General features: G+C 38.7%; 1 protein-coding gene across 11 annotated transcripts in view; it reads right to left on the bottom strand.

Annotated features, from left to right (window-relative positions):
• ATRX (ATRX chromatin remodeler) overlaps window positions 1-22,501 on the bottom strand; it is a 251,968-nt gene that overhangs the window by 195,443 nt on the left and 34,024 nt on the right. For 7 of the 11 annotated variants that reach the window (XM_067723503.1, XM_067723492.1, XM_067723495.1 and 4 more), the window contains one exon: window positions 6,719-6,749. The exons of the other annotated variants lie outside the window; for them this stretch is intronic. In XM_067723503.1, coding sequence (XP_067579604.1) covers window positions 6,719-6,749 — 31 coding nt within the window. The remainder of the gene's footprint in view (window positions 1-6,718; window positions 6,750-22,501) is intronic. 11 annotated transcript variants of the gene reach the window in all.

The raw sequence follows: 22,501 nt of genomic DNA, 5'->3' as shown, positions 1-22,501 counted from the left end.
TATATGCATATATGTATACCTGAATCACTTTGCTGTACACCTGAAACTAACACATTGTTAATCAACGATGCTCCAATACAAAATTATTTTTTTTAAAAAAAGTATAATTCAAGGACTGTGATAAACCATAATAGAAAAGAATACGAAAAAGAATGCATCTATATACATATGTGTATAACTGAATCACTTTGCTATACAACAGAAATTAACACAACACTGTAAAATAACTATACTTAAATAAAATAAATTAAAAAATTAAAAAGTACTATTCAAGGAAAATGCTGGTAGTATGAGATTTTGCTTTACATCATTTAAAATAATAATCCAGTAATGTATCAAATATATTTCCTGAGCACTTAGTCTCTGGAAGCCTTCAGTAGTTCTTTTGTTTATTATTCTATTTTCTGCTTAGAACAGAATAAATGTATAAATGACCAACACTAAGATGAATAGAACAGGACCTAGAAGAGCTCACAGATTCCCATGGAAATATTTATATAACTAAATTATCACAGCATATCCTATTAAGTTATGTAATAAGTGTAACTGTAATCCAACAAACAGGGCTATAAAAAGTTAAAATTTAGGGCTTCCCTGGTGGCGCAGTGGTTGAGAGTCCGCCTGCCAATGCAGGAGACACGGGTTCGTGCCCCAGTCCGGGAAGATCCCACATGCCACGGAGCGGCTGGGCCCATGAGCCATGGCCGCTGAGCCTGCGCGTCTGGAGCCTGTGCTCCGCAACAGGAGAGGCTACAACAGTGAGAGGCCCATGTACCGCAAAAAAAAAAAAAAACTTAAAAGTTTAAAATGCAGAAAATAAACATATACCCCATTTCTAATAAAAGATTTCCTAAACTGAAAAGCAAGAAAGAAAACAGATAAAACTTATTTCATTGGAATTCAAAACTTGTGTATGAAAAGATACCATCAAGAAAGTGAAGAGACAACCCACATAGCTGATGACAACTATTTTCAAATCATATACCTGAAAAAGCATTAATAATCCTTTTATAGGGCTTCCCTGATGGCACAGTGGTTGAGAGTCCGCCTGCCGATGCAGGGGACACGGGTTCTTGCCCCGGTCCGGGAAGATCCCACATGCCGCAGAGCAGCTGGGCCCGTGAGCCACGGCCGCTGAGCCTGCGCGTCCGGAGCCTGTGCTCCGCAACGGGAGAGGCCACAACAGTGAGAGGCCCGTGTACCGCAAAAAAATAAAAAATAATAAAAAATAATAAAATAATCCTTTTATAAAATATATACCCTTTTAATAATGTAAAGAATTCTTACAATTAAACAGTAAAACGGCAAATCCAATTTGAAATGGGTTTTAAACAACTTAGATATACAATAACTCAACAACAAAACACCAAATAACCCAACTGAAAAACAGGCAGAAGACCTAAATAGACATTTCTCTAAAGAAGACATACAGATGGCCAGCAGGCACATGAAAAGATGCTCAACATCGCTAATTATTAGAGAAATGTAAATCAAAACTACAATGCAGTACCACCTCATACCAGTCAGCATGGCCACCATTAAAAAGTCTACAAATAACAAATGATGGAGAGGGTGTGGAGAAAAGGGAACCCTCCTACACTGTTGGTAGGAATATAAGTTGGTGTAGCCACTGTGGAAAACAGTATGGAGGTTCCTCAGAAAGCCAAAACAGAATTACCATATGATCCAGCAATCCTACTCTTGGGCATATATCCAGACAAAACTATAATTCAAAAAGATACATGCACCCCTATGTTCATAGCAGCACTATTCAGAATAGCCAAAACATGGAAACAACCTAAATGTCCACTGACAGATGAATGGATAAAGAAGATGTGGTACATATATACAATGAAATACTACTTAGCCATAAAAAGAACAAAATCATGCCATTTGCAGCAACATGCATGCAACTATAGATCACCATACTAAGTGAAGTAACTCAGGAAGAGAAAGACAAATACCACATGATATCACATATGTGGAATCTAAAATATGACATAAATGAACCTATGTATGAAACAAAAACAGAATCATAGACATAGAGAGCAGACTGGTGGTTGTCAAGGGGGAGGGGGTTGGGGGAGGGATAGCATGGGAGGTTGGGGGTAGCAGATGTAAGATTTTATATATAGAATGAATAAATAACAAGGTCCTACTATATAGCACAGAGAACTATATTCAATATCCTATGATAGACCATAATGGAAAAGAATATTTTTAAAAAAGAATGTATATATATTTATAACTGAATCACTTTGCTGTGCAGCAGAAATCAACACAACTTTGTAAGTCAACTATACCTCGATAAAAAACAGAAGTTAGATATACAATTCTAAGAATATACACAAATAGGAAGCACATGAAAAAATGCTCAAGATTATTAATCATTAGAGCAAAATATAAATCAAAACCACAATGAGATACTATTTTACACTCTTTAGAATGGATATGATAATTTTTTAAAAAATAAGGGTTGGCAAGGATGGAAAGAAATTGGAACTTACGTACGCTGCTGGTGGGAATGTAAAATGGGAGTCAGTATGAAAAACATTTTAGTAGTAATTCAAAAAGTTAAACACAGAGTTACCAAATAACCCAGCAATTCGACTCCTAGATATATACCCAAGAGAATGAAAACATATGCCCACACTCAAAAAACTAAACACAAAAGTTCATAGCAGCAATATTCATAACAGCCAAAAAGTGAAAAGTACCCAAATATCCACCAACTGATGAAGAGACAATGGGATATTATACCCCAATTAAAAGGAATGAAATATTCATCTATACTAAGCACAGATGAACATTGTAAACTTTGTGCTAAACAATGCAGACACAGGGCTTCCCTGGTGGCACAGTGGTTGAGAGTCCGCCTGCCGATGCAGGGGACAGGGGTTCGTGCCCTGGTCCAGGAAGATCCCACATGCCGCAAAGCAGCTGGGCCCGTGAGCCATGGCCACTGAGCCTGTGCGTCTGGAGCCTGTACTCCGCAACGGGAGAGGCCACAACAGTGAGAGGCTTGCATACTGAAAAATAAAATGCAGACACAAATTCCTACATATTGGATGATTCCATTTATATATGTAAAATGTCCAAGTAGGCAAATCCACAGAGGCAGAAAGTAGATTAGTGGGTGCCAGGGGATAAAGGAAGGGGGAAATTGGGTGGTATAAGTTATCTTTTGGGGGCAAAAAAAATATTCTAGAATTAGAAAGTGGTGACAATTGTACAATATTGTGAATTTAGTAAAAACTTTAAAAACTAAATTATATACTAAAATGGTTTAAATGGTTAATTTTATTTTATGTGAATTTCACCTCAACGGAAAATGCAAAATAGAGAAAGGAATTCAAGAATGTATGTAAGTAGGGCTTCCCTGGTGACGCAGTGTTTGACAGTCCGCCTGCCGATGCAGGGGACACGGGTTGGTGCCCCGGTCCGGGAAGATTCCACATGCCGCGGAGCGGATGGGCCCGTGAGCCATGGCCGCTGAGCCTGCGCATCCGGAGCCTGTGCTCCGCAACGGGAGAGGCCACAATGAGAGGCCCGCGTACCGCAAAAAAAAAAAAAAATGTATGTAAGTAATAAAACTTTACATAAGAAATAAAACTTCTGCATGCAACCTCCAAAAAAATAACCAAAATTTAATAGGCAAACTCATCTGAAAATAAAGAGATAAAGATTCTTATTATACTAAATAATACTGGGAATTCCCTGGCAGTCAAGTGGTTAGGACTCCATGCTTCCACTGCAGAGGGCACGGGTTTGACCCCTGGTGGGCGAACTAAGATCCTGCATGCCATGTGGCATGGCCAAAAAATAATAACAATACTAAATTCCCAGTAGATAAATGAATAAAAGACAAAAAATTTTTTAAAAAGGGAATATAACTGTGTAACCAAAAAAAATGGGAGAAAAAGCACACCGACCTCACTAATCATCAAAAGAATGCACATTAAAACATTAGGGGCTTCCCTGGTGGCACAGTGGTTGAGAGTCCGCCTGCCGATGCAGGGGACACGGGTTCGTGCCCCAGTCCGGGAAGATCCCACATGCCGCGGAGCGGCTGGGCCCGTGAGCCATGGCCACTGAGCCTGTACGTCCGGAGCCTGTGCTCCGCAAAGGGAGAGGCCACAACAGTGAGAGGCCCGCATACCGCAAAAAAAAAAAAAAAAAAAAAATTAGGAAACAGGTAACATCTCAGTCAGGCCTTCATGGGCCAGATACCACCCTGATTCAAGCAGGGTGCTGGGCTCCAAACCCAGTGGCCCCTCTGTACCATTTTTCTACGTTTGGTTAGGAAGATCCCAAGATATTTAGTGAACGAAAAAGAAATGAAATCAACAGGCATACTGCAACTAGACATTGTGTGTGGGATTTTGGTTGTTTTGGTGGAGAGGGTTGTTTTAAATAATCTTAAAACAAACTTGACTCTAGAATATAGGTACCAAGAGGGTATGGTTTCTACTTTTTGCCATAACCTTCCTTTGGAAATGAACCAGATGTACAAAAAAATTATCATCAAGTCACTCAGTATCCTTAATTTTCAATTAGAGAATGGAACCAGAGGAAAAGACGCTACATGTCAACCAATGGCACACAATATTCCTGGTAACCAAAATCTAAAAATAAGAATGGACGATGTCATTCTACACCTTGTTTCATCAACAGATTACCAAACAGCAAAAGCGCTGTACTTTAGAAATGAAAGAGCACAGCAAACCAGCATAATGATTATCGCACTCATTCCTAGAATTCACAGCAATCCAACCACAAAGCCAGCTATCACATGAATTCATACTGTAGCTGAACAAGGTCAAGACTATGGATAAATCAATGCAGCCCATTAATAGTACCTCAATATGAAAAAATTAAAACAAGAGGATACAATCAGAATTTTTTTGTTCTCTGAAGGACAGCATTCTTAGGAATGAACATATTTGTGTAATATTATATATTATGAGACCAGCTATAAGTCCAATGGTGAAAAAAAATTGATACTTAAAAAATTTGCCCACTCATTTGAAAAATCTTCTCTAAGGGCAGATGTGATATTTGGAAATAGCCAAATGTCATTTAGAGTCAAGTATGGTGAATAATGAAAGATTATCAGGTGCATTAAAAATAGTTTTTGCCAAAATTCAAAGTATTCCTGAAGACTTAATTTCTTGCATGTCTTCTAAATTGGTTACAAAAGGAGAGTTCTTGAAGTATCCTCAGGAATGACATCATCATTGGTTTCAGTATGGCCTCCAAGGGTGACTATTTAGAAGGGAAATATTCATTCATTTATAAAAGCTCTGATGTCAGCTTTTAAAATCTGCCTCATTTCTAGAGTCATACATTGGAGATGGTCCTTGGAATTAAGTCTTATTTGTGGAAATGATATTTTAAACACACCAAATAAACTGTTTGAAAGACAACACTTATCAACCCTTTTGTAAATTGAAGAATCTTTTCCTAAGGCAAAACTGCACACATTAACTTATCAGTTTTATAATTGTGAACTATTCTAAGTTATTTTTATTAAATCCAGACGTGGCTGTCACTCTCTTCCTCCTCCACCAAAATGTGAAGCTTACTCCACCAGTACTATACATTACTTAATTCTAGGTTCTAGGTACAAGTCCTTAAAATGATCCTTAAGAATAGTTAAAAATCTTGATTGAAGAAGAATCTGATCAGCCTTCATACTCACAAACACACAATTACAACATGGGCTTGATGTAAATGACCAATGACATCTAATCTACCTATCTTCAAGAGAACCAAAAAAATTCTAAATTCCTAATGTAAGCTAACCATATCATAAATGACTGGATTTCAGACAAGTTTTAAGTACTAATGTCAGTGTTTTTAACTATGGGCCATTTTCTTCACCCTGAATGTTTTACAACATTTCTTCCATGAGAAATGTGGAGTTCTAAAAATTACTAGTGTTTCACCTCTTTTGCATTATTTGGAGAAGTATATGTGTAAAGGAGCTAGCCTTTTTTAAATTAAACTTTTCATTTTGAGATAATCGTAGATTCACATGCAGTTGTAAGAAAGATCCTGTGTATGCATTACCCAGTCTTCCACAATGGTAACATCCTAAACTATTTTTCGGGAATTCCCTGGTTGGCCAGTGGTTAGGACACAGCGCTTTCACTACTGTGGGCGCAAGTTCAATCCTTGTTTGGGGAACTAATATCCCACGAGCCTCACGGCATGGCCAAACAAAAACAAAACAAAAACTATTTTTCATTTTCCCCCATTCATCTACCTGCTCACACAGATGGGTGGCTGTCTTCTAGCAATGGACCATATAGAGTCTCTAAAATTTGGACATATGTTCATGAGTATACTGACCAAAAATGGTCTTTTTTACAAACAAATCATTGGTAATTAACTTTACATTTTTGTTCACTTAACAACTGTTTAAAATAGCATATTATAATCCAAACTGGAAAAGAAGAGTAAACTTATCTTTGTCCACAGATGACATCTTACATGTACAAAACCTTAAAGATACCACAAAAAATTCTTAACAGTTAATACACAAATTCAGTAAAGTTGGTGGATACAAAATTCACACGCAAAAATCAGCTGCATTTTTCCAAACTAACAATGAACAATCCAAAAAGGAAATTAAAAAAAACAATGCCATTTACAATAGCATCAAGAAGAATTAAGTATTTAAGAATACATTTAACCAAGGAATTGAAAGACTTACGGAAAGCCGCAAAACAGGAAAACTTTCACTGCTGAAAGAAATTAAAGACACAAATAAATATTGTTAAGATGACAATACTACCCAAAGTGATCTAGAGATTCAACTCCTATCAAAATTCCAACAGTTTTTTTCACAGACACAGTAAATTCCATCCTAAAATTCATGATGAATCTCAAGGAATCTTGAACAGCCAAAACAGTTGTGAAATACAACAAAATTAAAGAACTCACAATTCCTGACTTCAAAACTAACTGCAAAAGCAACAAGGATTTACTGTATAACACAGAGAACTACATTCAATATCATGTAATAACCTATAATGGAAAATAATCTGAATATATATATATATATATAAACTGAACTACCTTCCTGTAAACCTGAAACTAACACAATATGGTAAATCAACTATACTTAAATTAAAAAAACAAAACTAACTGCAGAGCTAAAATAATCAAAACAGTATGGTACTGGCAAAAGGACAATCATATAGAACAATGGAATAGAGAACCCAGAAATAAAGCCTTGCATATATGTGGTCAACTGATTTTCAAGAAGGGTATCAACAACATTCAATGGGAAAACGACAGTCTTTTCAACATGGGGTGTTGGAAAAAATGAATAACCAAATGCAAAAGAATAAAGTGGATGCCTGCTTCACACCACATACAAAAATTAACTCCAAATGCATCAAAGACCTAAAAATAGTAGCTAAAACTATGAAACTCTTTAAAGAAAATAGAGGGGGAATCTTCATGACATTGGATTTTGTCATGCTTTCTTGAATATGATACCAAAAGCACAGACAACAACAAAAAATAAACTGGATTTCATCAAAATGAAAAACTTTTGTGCATCAAAGGTCACTATCAAGAGAAGAAAAGACAATCCACAAAATGGGAGAAAGTATTTCTGAATCATATATCTGAAATGGTATTGATAACCAGAAAACATAAAGAAATCCTATAACTCAACTCCAAAAAAACCAAACAACCAAATACAAAAATGGGCAAAGGCACAGCAATCAGATAAGAAAAAGAAATAAAAGGTATCTGAATTGTAAGAGAAGAGGTAAAATTGTGAATATATGCAGATGACATGATACCCTATACAAATATTCCTACAGAGGCCACAAAAAAACTATTAGAACTAATAAATGACTTGAGCAAGGTAGAAAGATACAAGATTAATATACAGATAGCTGTTGCATTTCTGGGGACTTCCATGGTGGTCCAGTGGCTAAGACTCTGTGCTCCCAATGCAGGGGGCCCTGGTTCGATCACTGGTCAGGGAACTAGATCCCACATGCCACAACTAAAAAGATCCCGCATGCCGCAACTGAAGATCCTGCATGCCACAACGAAGATCTCGCACACAGCAATGAAGATCCCACGTGCTGCAACTAAGACCCAATGCAGCCAAATAAACAAATAATTTTTTTTAAAAAAAAAAAAAAGAAATCTGTTGCACTTCTTTACACTAACAATGAAATATCAGAAAGAGAAAGTAAAAAAAATCTGATTTAAAATAGCATCCAAGGAGTTCCCAAGTGATCCAGTGGTTAGGACTCAGTGCTTTCACTGCCATGGCCTGGGTTCAATCGTTGTTCTGAAACTAAGATCCTGCAAACTGAACGGTGCAGCCAAAGAAATAAACAAAACTTAAAATTAAGATAATTTTTAAAAATAAATAATATGACACAACAGCATACAAAAAAATAAAATACCTAGGAAAATAACCTAGGAGGTGAAAGACCTATACCCTGAGAACTATAAAACATGGAAAAAGGAAACTGAGAACTAGGAAAAAGGAAACTGAAGTTGACTCAAAGAAATGGAAAGATATTCCATGCTCTTGGTTTGGAAGAATAAATATTGGTAAAACGGCCATACTATCCAAAGCAATCTACAGATTTAATACGATCCTTATAAAATTACCCATGACATTCTTCACAGGACTAGACCACATAATCCTAAAAGTAACAGGGAACCACAAAAGACCTGGAATTGCCAAAGCAATCCTAAGGGAAAAGAACAAAGCTGGAGGCATAACTCTCCCAAATTTCAAACAATATTATAAAGCTACAGTCATAAAAACAGTGTGGTATTGGCACAAAAACAGACATACAGATCAATGTGACACAATAGAGAGCCCAGAAATAAACCCACACACCTAGGGTCAATCAACCTTCAACAAAGGAGGCAAGAATATACAATGGAGAAAAGACAGTCTCTTCAACAAGTTGTGTTGGGAAAGCTGGACAACCTCATGTAAATCAATGAAGTTAGAACATTCCCTCGTACCATATACAACAAAAAAACGTAAAATAAAGACCTAAACATGAGACACGACACCATAAAACTCCTAGAAGAGAGCATAGGTAAAACATTCTCTGACATAAATCATACCAATGTTTTCTTAGGTCAGTCTGCCAAGGCAATAGAAATAAAAACAAAAGTAATAAAATGGGACCTAATCAAACTTAAAACCTTTTACACAACAAAGGAAACCATGAACAAAGTAAAAAGAAAACCTACGGACTCAGAAAAAATATGTGCATGTGATGCGACCAACAAGGGATTAATGTCAAAAACATATAAACAGCTCATACAACTCAATAGAAAAAAAACAAAAACAACCCAATCAAAAAATGAGCAGAAGACCTACACAAACATTTCTCCAAAAAAGAAATGGACAACAGGCACATGAAAAGATGCTCAACGTTGCTCATTATTAGAGAAAAGCAAATCAAAACTACAATGAGGTATCACCTCACACCAGTCAGAATGGCCATCAGCAAAAGTCTACAAATAGTAAATGCTGGAGAGGATGTGGAGAAAAAGGAACTTTCCTATACTGATGGTGCGAATGTAAACCGGTGCAGCCACTATAAAAAACAGTATGGAGGTTCCTTCAAAAATGAAAACTACAGTTACCATACAATCCAGAAATCCCACTCCTGGGCATATATCTAGAAAAGACAAAAACTCTAATTCAAAAACATACATGCAGCACAATGTTCATAAAAGGACGATTTACAATAGCCAAGACATGGAAGCAACCTAATTGTCCATCAACAGATGAATGGATAAAGAACATGTGGTATATATACACAATGGTATATTACTCAGCCATAAAAAAGGAATGAAATAATGCCATTTGCAGCAACATGGATGGAGCTACAGATTATCATATGGAGACAGAAAAAGGCTAATATTATATAATACTATGTGTGAAATCTAAAAAATAATACAATGAATCTAAATATAAAATAGAAACAAACTCACAGACATAGAAAACAAACTTATGGTTACCAAAGGGTAATGGGGAGGGATAAATTAGGAGTATGGGATTATGAGATACATACCACTATATATAAAACAAACAACAAGGATTTACTGTATAGCACAGGGAACAATACTGAATATCTTGTAATAACCTATAATGGAAAAGAATCTGAAAAATAATACACATATACATACACATGTACACATATGGGGTTGGCCAAAGAGTTCGTTCTGTTTTTTGCATAAGATGGCTCTAGTAGCACTGTCATCTTTAACTTCATTCGAAACAATTTTGTTAGACTGTATTGTGACAGCTGTCATATCAGCATGCATTTTAAAAAAGACTTACTAAAATTAGTGAATTTTTGTGTAGCCATTTTAATATCGAACATGGATTAAAAAAGCAACATTTTTTGCATAATATGCTTTATTATTTCAAGAAAGGTAAAAATGCAACTGAAATGCACAAAAAGATATGTTCCGTGTATGGAGAAGGTGCTGTGACTGAAAAAATGTGTCAAAAGTGATTTACGAAGTTTCATGCTAGAGATTTCTTGCTGGATGATGCTCCACGATCGGGTAGGCCAGTTGAAGTTGATAGCAATCAAGACACTAATTGAGAACAATCAACATTATACCACGTGGGAGATAGGCAACATACTCAAAATGTCCAAATCAAGCACTGAAAATCATTTGCACCAGTTTGGTTATGTGAATTGCTTTCATGTTTGGGTTCCACATAACTTAAGCAAAAAAAACCTTCTTGATGGTGTTTCCACATGCGATTCTCTACTTAAACGTAATGAAAATGTTCCATCTTTAAAACAAATTGTGACAGGCGATGAAAAGTAGATACTGTACAACAATGTGGAACAGAAGAGATTGTGGGGCAAGCGAAATGAACCACCACTAGCCATACCAAAGGTCAGTCTTCAGCAAAAGAAGGTGATGTGTATATGGTGGTATTGGAAGGGAGTCCTCTATTATGACCTCCTTCCAGAAAACCAAACGATTAATTCCAACAAGTTCTGCTCCCAATTAGACCAACTGAAAGTGGCACTCGACGAAAAGCACCCAGAATTAGTCAACAGCAAACGCATAATCTTCCATCAGGATAACGCAAGCCAGCATGTTTCTTTGATGACCAGGCAAAAACTGTTACAGCTTGGTTGGGAAGTTCTGATTCATCTGCTGCATTCACCGGATATTGAATCTTCAGATTTCCATTTATTTCGGTCTTTACAAAATTCTCTTAATGGAAATAATTTCAGTTCCCTGGAAGACTGTAAAAGGCACGTGGAACAGTTCTTTGCTCAAAAAGATTAAAAGTTTTGGGAAGATGGAATTATGAAGTTGCCTGAAAAATGGCAGACGGTAGTTGAACAAAACGGTGACTACGTTGTTCAATACAGTTCTCGGTGAAAATGAAAAATGTGTCTTTTATTTTTACCTAAAAACTGAAGGAACATTTTGGGCAACCCATTATATACACACATATATATGTGTATGTATATATATGTATGTATATGTAAAACTGAATCACTTTTCTGTACACCTGAAAGTAGCACAATATTTTAAATCAACATACTTCAATAAAAAATAAAAATATGCAGCTCAACAAAAAAAAATTTAATGGGCAAAGGACTTGAATAGACATTTCTCCAAAGAAGACATACAAATATCCAATAAACACACAAAAGGATGTTCTACATCACTAGTCATTAGGGAAATACAAATTAGAACCATAATGAGATAACACTTCACACCCGTTAAGAGGCTATTAACCCCCACCCACACAAAAAAAAAGAGTAAAGAAAATAACAAGTGTTGGTGAGGATGTGGAGAAACTGGAACCCTGAGTGTGATGCTGTTAGGAATATAAAATGGCGCACCCACTGTGGAAAAACAGTATAGCAGTACCTCAAAAAGATAAACATAGAACTGCCATATGATCCAGTAATTCTACTTCTAAGTATATACCAAAAGAAATGAAAGCTGGGACACAAACAGATACTTATACATCAATGTTCATAACAGCATTATTCACAAGTGGCAAAAAGGGAAAACAACCAATACATCCATCAACAACAGATGAAAGGATAAGTAAAATTTAATATACTGGGTGGGCCAAAAAGTGCCTTCAGTTTTTTAAGGAAAAATAAAAGACACATTTTTCATTTTCACCAAGAACTTTATTGAACAACGTAGTCACCATTTTGTTCCACTACCTTCTGACATTTTTCAGGAAACCTTATAATTCCATCTTCCTAAAACTTTTTATCTTTTTGAGCAAAGAACTGTTCCACGTGCCTTTTACAGTCTTCCAGAGAACTGAATTTTTTTCCATTAAGAGAATTTTGTAAAGATCGAAATAAATGGAAATCCGAAGGTGCAATATCTGGTGAATGCAGCAGATGAATCAGAACTTCCCAACCAAGCTGTAACAGTTTTTGTCTGGTAATCAAAGAAACATGCTGGCGTACGTTATCCTGATGGAAGATTATGCGTTTTCTGTTGACTAATTCTGGACACTTTTTGTCGAGTGCCGCTTTCAGTTGGTCTAACTGGAAGCAGAACTTGTTGGAATTAATTGTTTGGTTTTCCGGAAGGAGGTCATAATAGAGGACTCTCTTCCAATCCCACCATATACACAACATCACCTTCTTTGGATGAAGACTGACCTTTGATGTGGTTGGTGGTGGTTCATTTCGCTTGCCCCGCAATCTCTTCCGTTCCACATTACTATACAGTATCTACTTTTCATGGTCTGTCACAATTTGTTTTAAAAATGGAACATTTTTGGCGGAGATCACGTTCCTCCCCACAGATACACCAGAAATACATCTACGCGTGGAACAACTCCTACAGAGCATCTACTGAACGCTGGCAGAAGACCTCAGACCTCCCAAAAGGCAAGAAACCCCCCACGTACCTGGGTAGGGCAAAAGAAAAAACTAAACAGAGACAAAAGGATAGGGACGGGTCCTGCACCAGCGGGAGAGAGCTGTGAAGGAGGAAAAGTGTCCACACACTAGGAAGCCCCTTCGCGGGTGGAGACTTCGGGAGGCGGAGTGGGGGAGCTTGGGAGCCGCGGAGGAGAGCACAGCAACAGGGGTGCGGAGGGCAAAGCGGACAGATTCCAGCGCAGAGGATCGGGCCGACCGGAACTTGCCAGCCGAGAGGCTTGTCTGCTCGCCCGCCGGGGCGGGCGGGACTGGGAGCTGAGGCTCCGGCTTTTGTCGGAGCGCCGGGAGAGGACTGAGGTTGGCGGCGTGAACACAGCCTGCGGGGCGTTGGTGCACCGCGGCTGGCCGGGAGAGAGTCCGGGGAGAAGTCTGGAACTGCCGAAGAGGCAAGAGACTTTTACGTCCCTCTTTGTTTCCTGGTGCACGAGGAGAGGGGATTAAGAACGCTGCTTGAGAGAGCTCCAGGGACGGGCGCGAGCCGCGGCTAGGGGTGCGGAGCCAAGAGACGGACGTGGCTAGGGCCGCCCAGAGCGGCTAGGGCCGCTGCTGCCGCCACCGGGAGGCCTGTGTGCGAACACAGGTCACTGGCCACGCGCCCTTCCGGGGAGCCTGTGCAGCCCGCCACTGCCGGGGTCCCGGGATCCAGGGACAACTCCCCCGGGAGAACGCACAGGCGCGCCTCAGGCTGCAACGTCTGGCCGGCCTCTGCAGCCGCAGGCCCACCCCACACTCCGTGCCCCTCCCTACCCCCGGGCCTGAGTGAGCCAGAGCCTCCGAATCAGCGGCTCCTTTAACCCCGTCCTGTCTGAGCAAAGAACAGACGCCCTCCGGCGACCTACACGCACAGGCGGGGCTAAATCCAAAGCTGAGCCCCTGGGAGCTGTGAGAACAAAGAAGAGAAAGGGAAATCTCTCCCAGCAGCCTCAGAAGCAGCGGATTAAAGCTCCACAATCAACTTGATATACCCTGCATCTGTGGAATACCTGAATAGACAACCAATCATCCCAAATTAAGGAGCCCTGTGGATGAAAGGCTCTTGGGGCTGCAGCCAGGAGTCAGTGCTGTGCCTCTGAGGTGGGAGAGCCAACTTCAGGACACTGATCCACAAGAGACCTCCCAGCTGCACATAATATCAAACAGCAAAAATTTCCGAGAGATCTCCATCTCAACGCCAGCACCCAGCTTCACTCAACGACCAGCAAGCTACAGTGCTGGACATCCTATGCCAAACAACTAGCAAGACAGGAACACAACCCCACCCATTAGCAGAGAGGCGGCCCAAAATCATAATAAGTCTACAGACACCCCAAAACACACCACCAGACGTGGACCTGCACACCAGAAAGACAAGATCTAGCCTCATCCACCAGAACACAGGCACTAGTACCCTCCACCAGGAAGCCTACACAACCCACTGAACCAACCTTAGCCACTGGGGACAGACACAAAAAACAACAGGAACTACGAACCTTCAGCCTGCAAAAAAGGAGACCCCAAACACAGTAAGATAAGCAAAATGAAAAGACAGAAAAACACACCGCAGATGAAGGAGCAAGATAAAAACCCATCAGACCTAACAAATGAAGAGGAAATAGGCAGTCTACCTGAAAAAGAATTCAGAATAATGATAGTAAGGTTGATCCGAAATCTTGGAGATAGAATGGACAATAGAATGGACAAAATGCAAAAATCAGTTAACAAGGACCTAGAAGAACTAAAGATGAAACAAGCAACGATGAACAACACAATAAATGAAATTAAAAGTACTCTAGATGGGATCAATAGCAGAATAACTGAGGCAGAAGAACGGATAAGTGACCTGGAAGATAAAATAGTGGAAATAACTACTGAAGAGCAGAATAAAGAAAAAAGAATGAAAAGAACTGAGGACAGTCTCAGAGACCTCTGGGACAACATTAAACGTACCAACATTCGAATTATAGGGGTTCCAGAAGAAGAAGAGAAAAAGAAAGGGACTGAGAAAATATTTGAAGAGATTATAGTTGAAAACTTCCCTAATATGGGAAAGGAAATAGTTAATCAAGTCCAGGAAGCACAGAGAGTCCCATACAGGATAAATCCAAGGAGAAATACGCCAAGACACATATTAATCAAACTGTCAAAAATTAAATACAAAGAAAACATATTAAAAGCAGCAAGAGAAAAACAACAAATAACACACAAGGGAATCCCCATAAGGTTAACAGCTGATCTTTCAGCAGAAACTCTGCAAGCCAGAAGGGAGTGGCAGGACATATTGAAAGTGTTGAAGGAGAAAAACCTGCAACCAAGATTACTCTACCCAGCAAGGATCTCATTCAGATTTGATGGAGAAATTAAAACCTTTAGAGACAAGCAAAAGCTGAGAGAGTTCAGCACCACCAAACCAGCTCTACAACAACTGCTAAAGGAACTTCTCTAGGCAAGAAACACAAAAGAAGGAAAAGACCTACAATAACAAACCCAAAACAATTAAGAAAATGGGAATGGGAACACACATATCGATAATTACCTTAAATGTAAATGGACTAAATGCTCCCACCAAAAGACACAGATTGGCTGAATGGATACAAAATTAACAAGCAGCTCATGCAGTTCAATGTCAGAAAAACAAACAACCCAATCCAATAAATAGACCTAAATAGACCTAAATAGACATTTCTCCAAAGAAGATATACAGATTGCCAACAAATATATGAAAGAATCTGCAACATCATTAATCATTAGAGAAATGCAAATCACCACTACAATTAGATATCATCTCACACTGGTCAGAATGGGCATCATCAAAATATCTAGAAACAAAAAATGCTGGAGAGGGTGTGGAGAAAAGGGAACCCTCTTGCACTGTTGGTGGGACTGTAAATTGATACAGCCACTATGGAGAACAGTATGGAGGTTTCTTAAAAAACTAAATATAGAACTACCATAGGACCCAACAATCCCACTACTGGGCATATACCCTAAGAAAACCATAATTCAGAAAGAGTCATGTACCAAAATGTTCATTGCAGCTCTATTTACAATAGGCCGGAGATGGAAAAAACCTAAGTGTCCATCATCAGATGAATGGGTAAAGAAGATGTGGCACATATATACAATGGAATATTACTCAGCCATAAAAGAAACAAAATTGAGTTATTTGTAGTGAGGTCGATGGACCTAGAGTGTGTCATACAGAGTGAAGTAAATCAGAAAGAGAAAAAGAAATACTGTATGCTAACACATATATGTGGACTCTAAGGGGGGAAAAAAAAAAAAAGGTCATGAAGAACCTAGGAGCAAGACAGTAATAAAGACACAGACCTACTAAAGAATGGACTTGAGGATATGGGGAGGGGGAAGGGTAAGCTGGGACGAAATGAGAGAGTGGCATGGACATATATACACTACCAAACGTAAAATAGATAGCTAGTGGGAAGCAGCCGCATAGCACAGGGAGATCAGCTCGTTGGTTTGACTAACTAGAGGGGTGGGATAGGGAGGGTTGGAGGGAGGGAGACGCAAGAGGGAAGAGATATGGGAACATATGTATATGTATAACTGATTCACTTTGTTATAAAGCAGAAACTAACACACCATTGTAAAGCAATTATACTCCAATAAAGATGTTAAAAAATAAAAAAAATAAAAAAAATAAAAAAATGGAACATTTTTGTTACATTTAAGTAGAGAATCACACGTGGAAACAGTCAAGGTTTTTTTTTTGCTTAAGTTATGTAGAATCCAAACGTGAAAGCAATTCACATAACCAAGCTGGTGCAAATGATTTTCAATGCTTGATTTGGACATTTTGAGTATGTCGGCTATCTCCCATGTGGTGAAACGTTGATTGTTCTCAATTAATATCTCGATTTGATCGCTGTCAACTTCAACTGGACTACCTGACCGGGGAGCATCATCCAGCAAGCAATCTCTAGCACGAAACTTCACAAACCACTTTTGACACATTCGATCAGTCACAGCACCTTCTGCATACACTGAACATATCTTTTTGTGCATTTCAGTTGCATTTTTACCTTTCTTGAAATAATAAAGCATATTATGCAAAAAATGCTTTTTTTAATCCATATTCAATATTAAAATGGCTACCAAAAAATTCACCAATTTTGATACCTTTTTTTGAATGCATGCTAACATGACAGCTGTCACAATACAATCTAACAAAATTGTTTCGAATGAAGTTAAAGACAACTAAGTGCTACTAGAGCCATCTTATGGAAAAAACTGAACAAACCTTTGGGCCAACCCAATACACATGGTATAAGAGGAATGATATTCGCTAAAAAAGAATGAAATTCTGATACATGCTACACCACAGATGAACTTTGAAAACATTATACTAGCTAAAATAAGCCAGGCACAACAGAAGGAGAAACATTGTATAATTCCACTTAGATGAGGGTCCTAGAGTAGTCAAATGCACAGAGACAGAAAGCACAATAGAGGGCTGGAGGGGGGAGGGAATGCAGAGTTATTGTTTAATGGGTACAGAGTTTCTGTTTTGGAGATGATGAAAAAGATCTGGAAATGGAGAGTGTGGACGGTTACAAAGGACTGCCAATGTAGTTAATGCCACTGAACTGTACCCTTAAAAATGATTAAAAGAGTAAATTTTTAAAAGATATTTGATATATCAGGCAAATATTAAAAGAAAGCTCGTGCTGTATGTGGCCACTAAAGCTATGAATGAAGACATGTACAAACTGCAGTACTGTTTGTACTAGAGAAAATTTGAAAATAACCTAATTATCCATAAAAAACAGGATAGACAGATTATACATTCACATGATGGATGACCATATATGAATTAAATGAATGAACTAGAGCCATATGTATCAATATAGATACATCAGAAAATAGTTCAAATGGAACTTAAGCTTTAGCTACAATATTCTAATAACTTAAAGTCTGAAGGAAATGTAATTAATTTTAACTAGCATATTATTTTAATAATAAAGCAACTTAGCTTGCAGGAAGTACCTGAGGAGTCCTGAGCGGAGCTAGTTTGCACCTCCTGGCTCAGGAGAATGGGGGTCAGGGGTTAGAAGGGGTAAGGCAAAGCACCCCTCCCAGGACCAAGTGCCCTGCTTCCCACACAAGACACTGTTCCCAAGGCCAACCATGGCTACCTTTCAGCAGCTAATAGGAAAATGGCTTTGATGAATATATGAAGGAAGAGTAAAGATTTTGAGGAATACAGGAAGGCAAGAGGAGTGGGATTGGCACTGTGAAAAATGGATGCAATGGCCAAGCCAGACTGTGTCGTCACTTCTGACAGCAAATCTCTCACCATAAAAACTGAAAGCACCTTGAAAACACAGTTTTCTTGAAAACTGGAAGAGAAGTTTGAAGAAACTACAGCTGTTGGTAGAAAAACTCAGATTGTCTTCAACTGACAATGCATTATGAACAATGTAACCTGTACTAGGATTATGAAAAGGTATCATAAAAATTGCAACATCACTTTAGAGAGGAACTAGCTTGTTAAACAATCTCAGTTCAATGGGCAAATCTTCACAATACTTCTTTTTTTCATTACTGTATTCTATTATCTCTATCACACATAATTTGCATGCAACTATTTCCAAGCATTGACTTAATTAGGATCATCCCAACATAGAAAATCCTAAAGATGCCACCAAAAAACACTACTAGAGCTCATTAATTTGGTGAAGATGTTGGATACAAAATCAATATACAGTAATCTGTTGCATTTCATAAAATAACAATGAACTATCAGAAAGGGAGATTAAGAAAACAATCCCATTTACCATCACATAACAAAGAATAAAACACCTAGAAATAAATCTCACTAAGGAGGTAAAAAACCTATACTCAGAAAACTGTAAGACACTGATGAAAGAAAATGAACATGACAACAAGCAGATGGAAAGATATACCATGTTCATGGGTTGGAAGAATTAATATTGTTAAAATGACCACACTACCCAAGACAATCTAGAGAGCCAATGAAATCCCTACCAAAATACCAATGGCATTTTTCACAGAACTAGAACAAATAATTCTAAAATTTGTATGTAAATACAAAAGACCCGGAATAGCCAAAGCAATCTTCAGAAAGAAGAACAGAGCTGGAGGTATCACACTCCCTGACTTAAAACTATACTACAAAGCTACAGCAATCAAAACATTATGGTAACAGCACAGAAACAGACACATTGATCAGTGGAATAGAATAAAGAGCCAGAAGTAAACCCATGCACTTATGATCAATTAACCTATCACAAAAGAGACAAGAATATACAATGGAAAAAAGAGAGTCTCTTCAGTAAGTGGTGCAAGAAAACTGGACAGCTACATGTAAAAGAACAGAATCAGAACATATTCTCACAACATATACAAAAAAAACGTAAAATGGATTAAAAACCTAAATATAACAGTGGAAAACATAAAACTCCTAGAAGACAGAAGATTCTTTGACATAAATCATAGCAATTTTTTTTGGATCTGTCTCTTAAGGCAAAGGAAACAAAAGCAAAAATAAACAAATCGTACCTAATTAAACTTAAAAGCTTTTGCACAACAAAGGAAACCATCAAAAATATGAAAAGACAACTTACAGAATGGGAGAAAATATTTTCAAATGATATGACTGATAAGGGGTAAATATCCAAAATATATAAACAGCTCATATAACTCAATATTAGAAAAAAACCAAAAAAGATAAAAAATGGGTAGGAAACCTGAATAGCCATTTTTCCAAAGATATACAGATGACAAACAGGAACATGAAAAGATGCTCAACATAACTAGTCACCAGAGAAATGCAAATCAAAACCACAGTGAGGGACTTCCCTGGTGGCGCAGTGGTTAAGAATCTGCCTGCCAATGCAAAGGACACGGGTTCAATCCCTGGTCTGGGAAGATCCCACGTGCTATGGAGCAGCTAAGCCTGACAGCCACAACTACTGAGCCTGCACTCTAGAGCACATGAGCCACAACTACTGAGCCCACAAGCCACAACTACTGAAACACACGTGTTTAGAGCCCGTGCTCTGCAACAAGAGAAGCCACGACAATCAGAAGCCCATGCACCGCAATGAAGTGTAGCCCCCACTTGCCGCAACTAGAGAAAGCCCACATGCAGCAACGAAGACCCAACGCAGCCACAAATAAATAATTTTTTTTTAAAAAAACCCACAGTGAGATGTCACCTCGTACCTGTAGAATGGCTATCATGAAAACATCTACAAATAACCCATGTTGGAGAGGATGCAGAAGAAAGGGGACCCTAGTACACTGTTGGTGGGAATGTAAATTGGTGTAGCCACTATAAAAAGCAGTATGGAGATCCCGCAGAAAACTAAATGTAGAACTGCCATATCATCCAGCAATTCCAATCCTGGGTATATATCCAAAGAAAACAAAAACACGAATTTGAAAGGATACATGTACCCCAGTGTTCAGAGCAGTATTACTTACAATAGCCAAGATACGGAAGCAACCGAATTTCCATAAACAGATGAATGGATAAGGAAGATGTGGTATATACACACAATGGAATACTACTCAGCCATAAAAAATGAAGATTTTGCCATGTGCAAAAACATGGATGGACCTGGAGGGTATTATGCTTAGTGACATAACTCAGAGAAAGACAAACACTTCATGTTGTCACTTATATGTAGAATCCAAAAAATAAAATGAATGAATGCAACAAAACAGAAACAGTTTCACAGACATAGAGAACAAATTAGTAGTTACCAGAGGGAAAGGGGAGGAGCAAAATAGGAATAGGGGATTAAGAAGTAGAAACTACTATACATAAAATAATTAAGCTACAAGGGTATATTGTACAGCACAAGGAATACAGCCAATATTTTATAATAACTTTAAATGGAGTATAATCTACAAAAATATTGGATCATTATGTTGTACACCTGACATTAATATTGTAAATCAACTATACTTCAATTAAAACATTAGAATCAGAGATCAGATCAAGATGGCAGAGGAGTAGAATGTGGAGCTCACCTTCTCCCACAAATACATCAAAAAAAAACCCATCTACCTGTGGAACAATTCTCACAAAACATCTACCAAACACTGGCAGAAGGCCTCAGACTTCCAAAAAGGCAAGAAAATCTCCATGTAACTGGGTAGGGCAAAAGAAGAAAGCAGAAAAGAAGAGAGAAAGGAATCGGGACAGGACCTGTGCCCCTGGGAGGGAACTGTGAAAGAGGAAAGGTCTCTGAAGACTAGGAAGCTCCCTCACTGGTGGGGAGATCAGACAGGACAAAGGGCGAGATTCAGAGCCTCGAAGAAGAACACAGCAACTGGTTTACAGAGGGCAAAGCAAAGAGAGACCTGCACAGACAGTGCTGCCCAGCACTCCCCAGTCTGAGATGCTCATCCACTGGGGAAGGTGGGGACTGGGCGCTGAACCTCGGGATTTGGAGGTCAGACCCAGAGGAGAGGACTGGGGTTGGCTGCATGGAGACAGCCTGAAGGGGCTAGGGTGTGGTGTGGAAGGTCTGGGCCCACCAGAGAGGCAAGGCGACATTGTTGGGGGGCATGCCTCCATAGAAGCATCCTTCTCCACACACACTCTCAGGCACTGCCTACATGAGCTCTGGGGGCGGGCATGAGCTGCCGCTGCCATCTCAGACTCCAGAGGCGGGCACAGACCACTGCCACTGCTGAGGGTCCCGCGACTGGGAGCCAACTACTGCCCCCGCCTTACTTGGAGCGTGCACAAGCCACACACCTGCACACCCCCTATCAAGGGGATAATGGCCAGCAAACACTGAGGAAAGAGACTGCAAGGATCCAAATCAAAAACAGCCCTCATGCCAAAAATCATTAAACCCATATGACCTATGCAGGAATGCTCCCGCATATAAATAGGGCTCCAAGACTACAGGATATAATTGTTTCTCCTAAACTCACAGAATAAGATAAACATAAGCAAAGTGAAGAAGCAGAGGAACCACTCCCAGTTAAAAAACCAAGAGAATTCTCCCAAAGAAACAAACAATGAAACAGACCTTTTCCGTCTAACAGACACCGACTTCAAAGAGGAGGTAATGAAAATACTGAAGGAATTAAGAAAGGTTATTGGCAGAAATGCAGATTATTGTAAAAAGGAACTAGAAACTATGAGGAGGAGACAAGAAAAATTAGAAAATTCATTTGCCAAGACGAAAGCCGATCTAAAGGCAATGAAAAGCAGAATGAATAATGCAGAAAAAAGAATAAGCGATCTGGAAGATAGAATAATGGAATTTACTGAAGCAAAACAGCAGACAGAAAACCAAATGAAAAATAAAAGAAAGCAGTATGAGACCTAGGGGATAATACATAGCATCCCAATCTACTAATAGGGATTCCAGAAGGAGAAGAAAGAGAAAAGGGAACTGAAAATGTATTTGAATAAATTACAGCTGAAAAGTTCCCAAGCCTAAAGAAGGAAAAACATATCCAGATACAGGAAGCACAGAGTCCCAAACAAGATGAACCCAAGCAGACCTACACCAAGACATATTATAATAAAGATAGCAAAAGTTAAA

Source organism: Pseudorca crassidens, chromosome X, assembly GCF_039906515.1.
Source record: "Pseudorca crassidens isolate mPseCra1 chromosome X, mPseCra1.hap1, whole genome shotgun sequence".
Classification (NCBI taxonomy): Eukaryota; Metazoa; Chordata; class Mammalia; order Artiodactyla; family Delphinidae; genus Pseudorca; species Pseudorca crassidens.
This window is presented reverse-complemented; position numbering and strand designations above follow the sequence as displayed.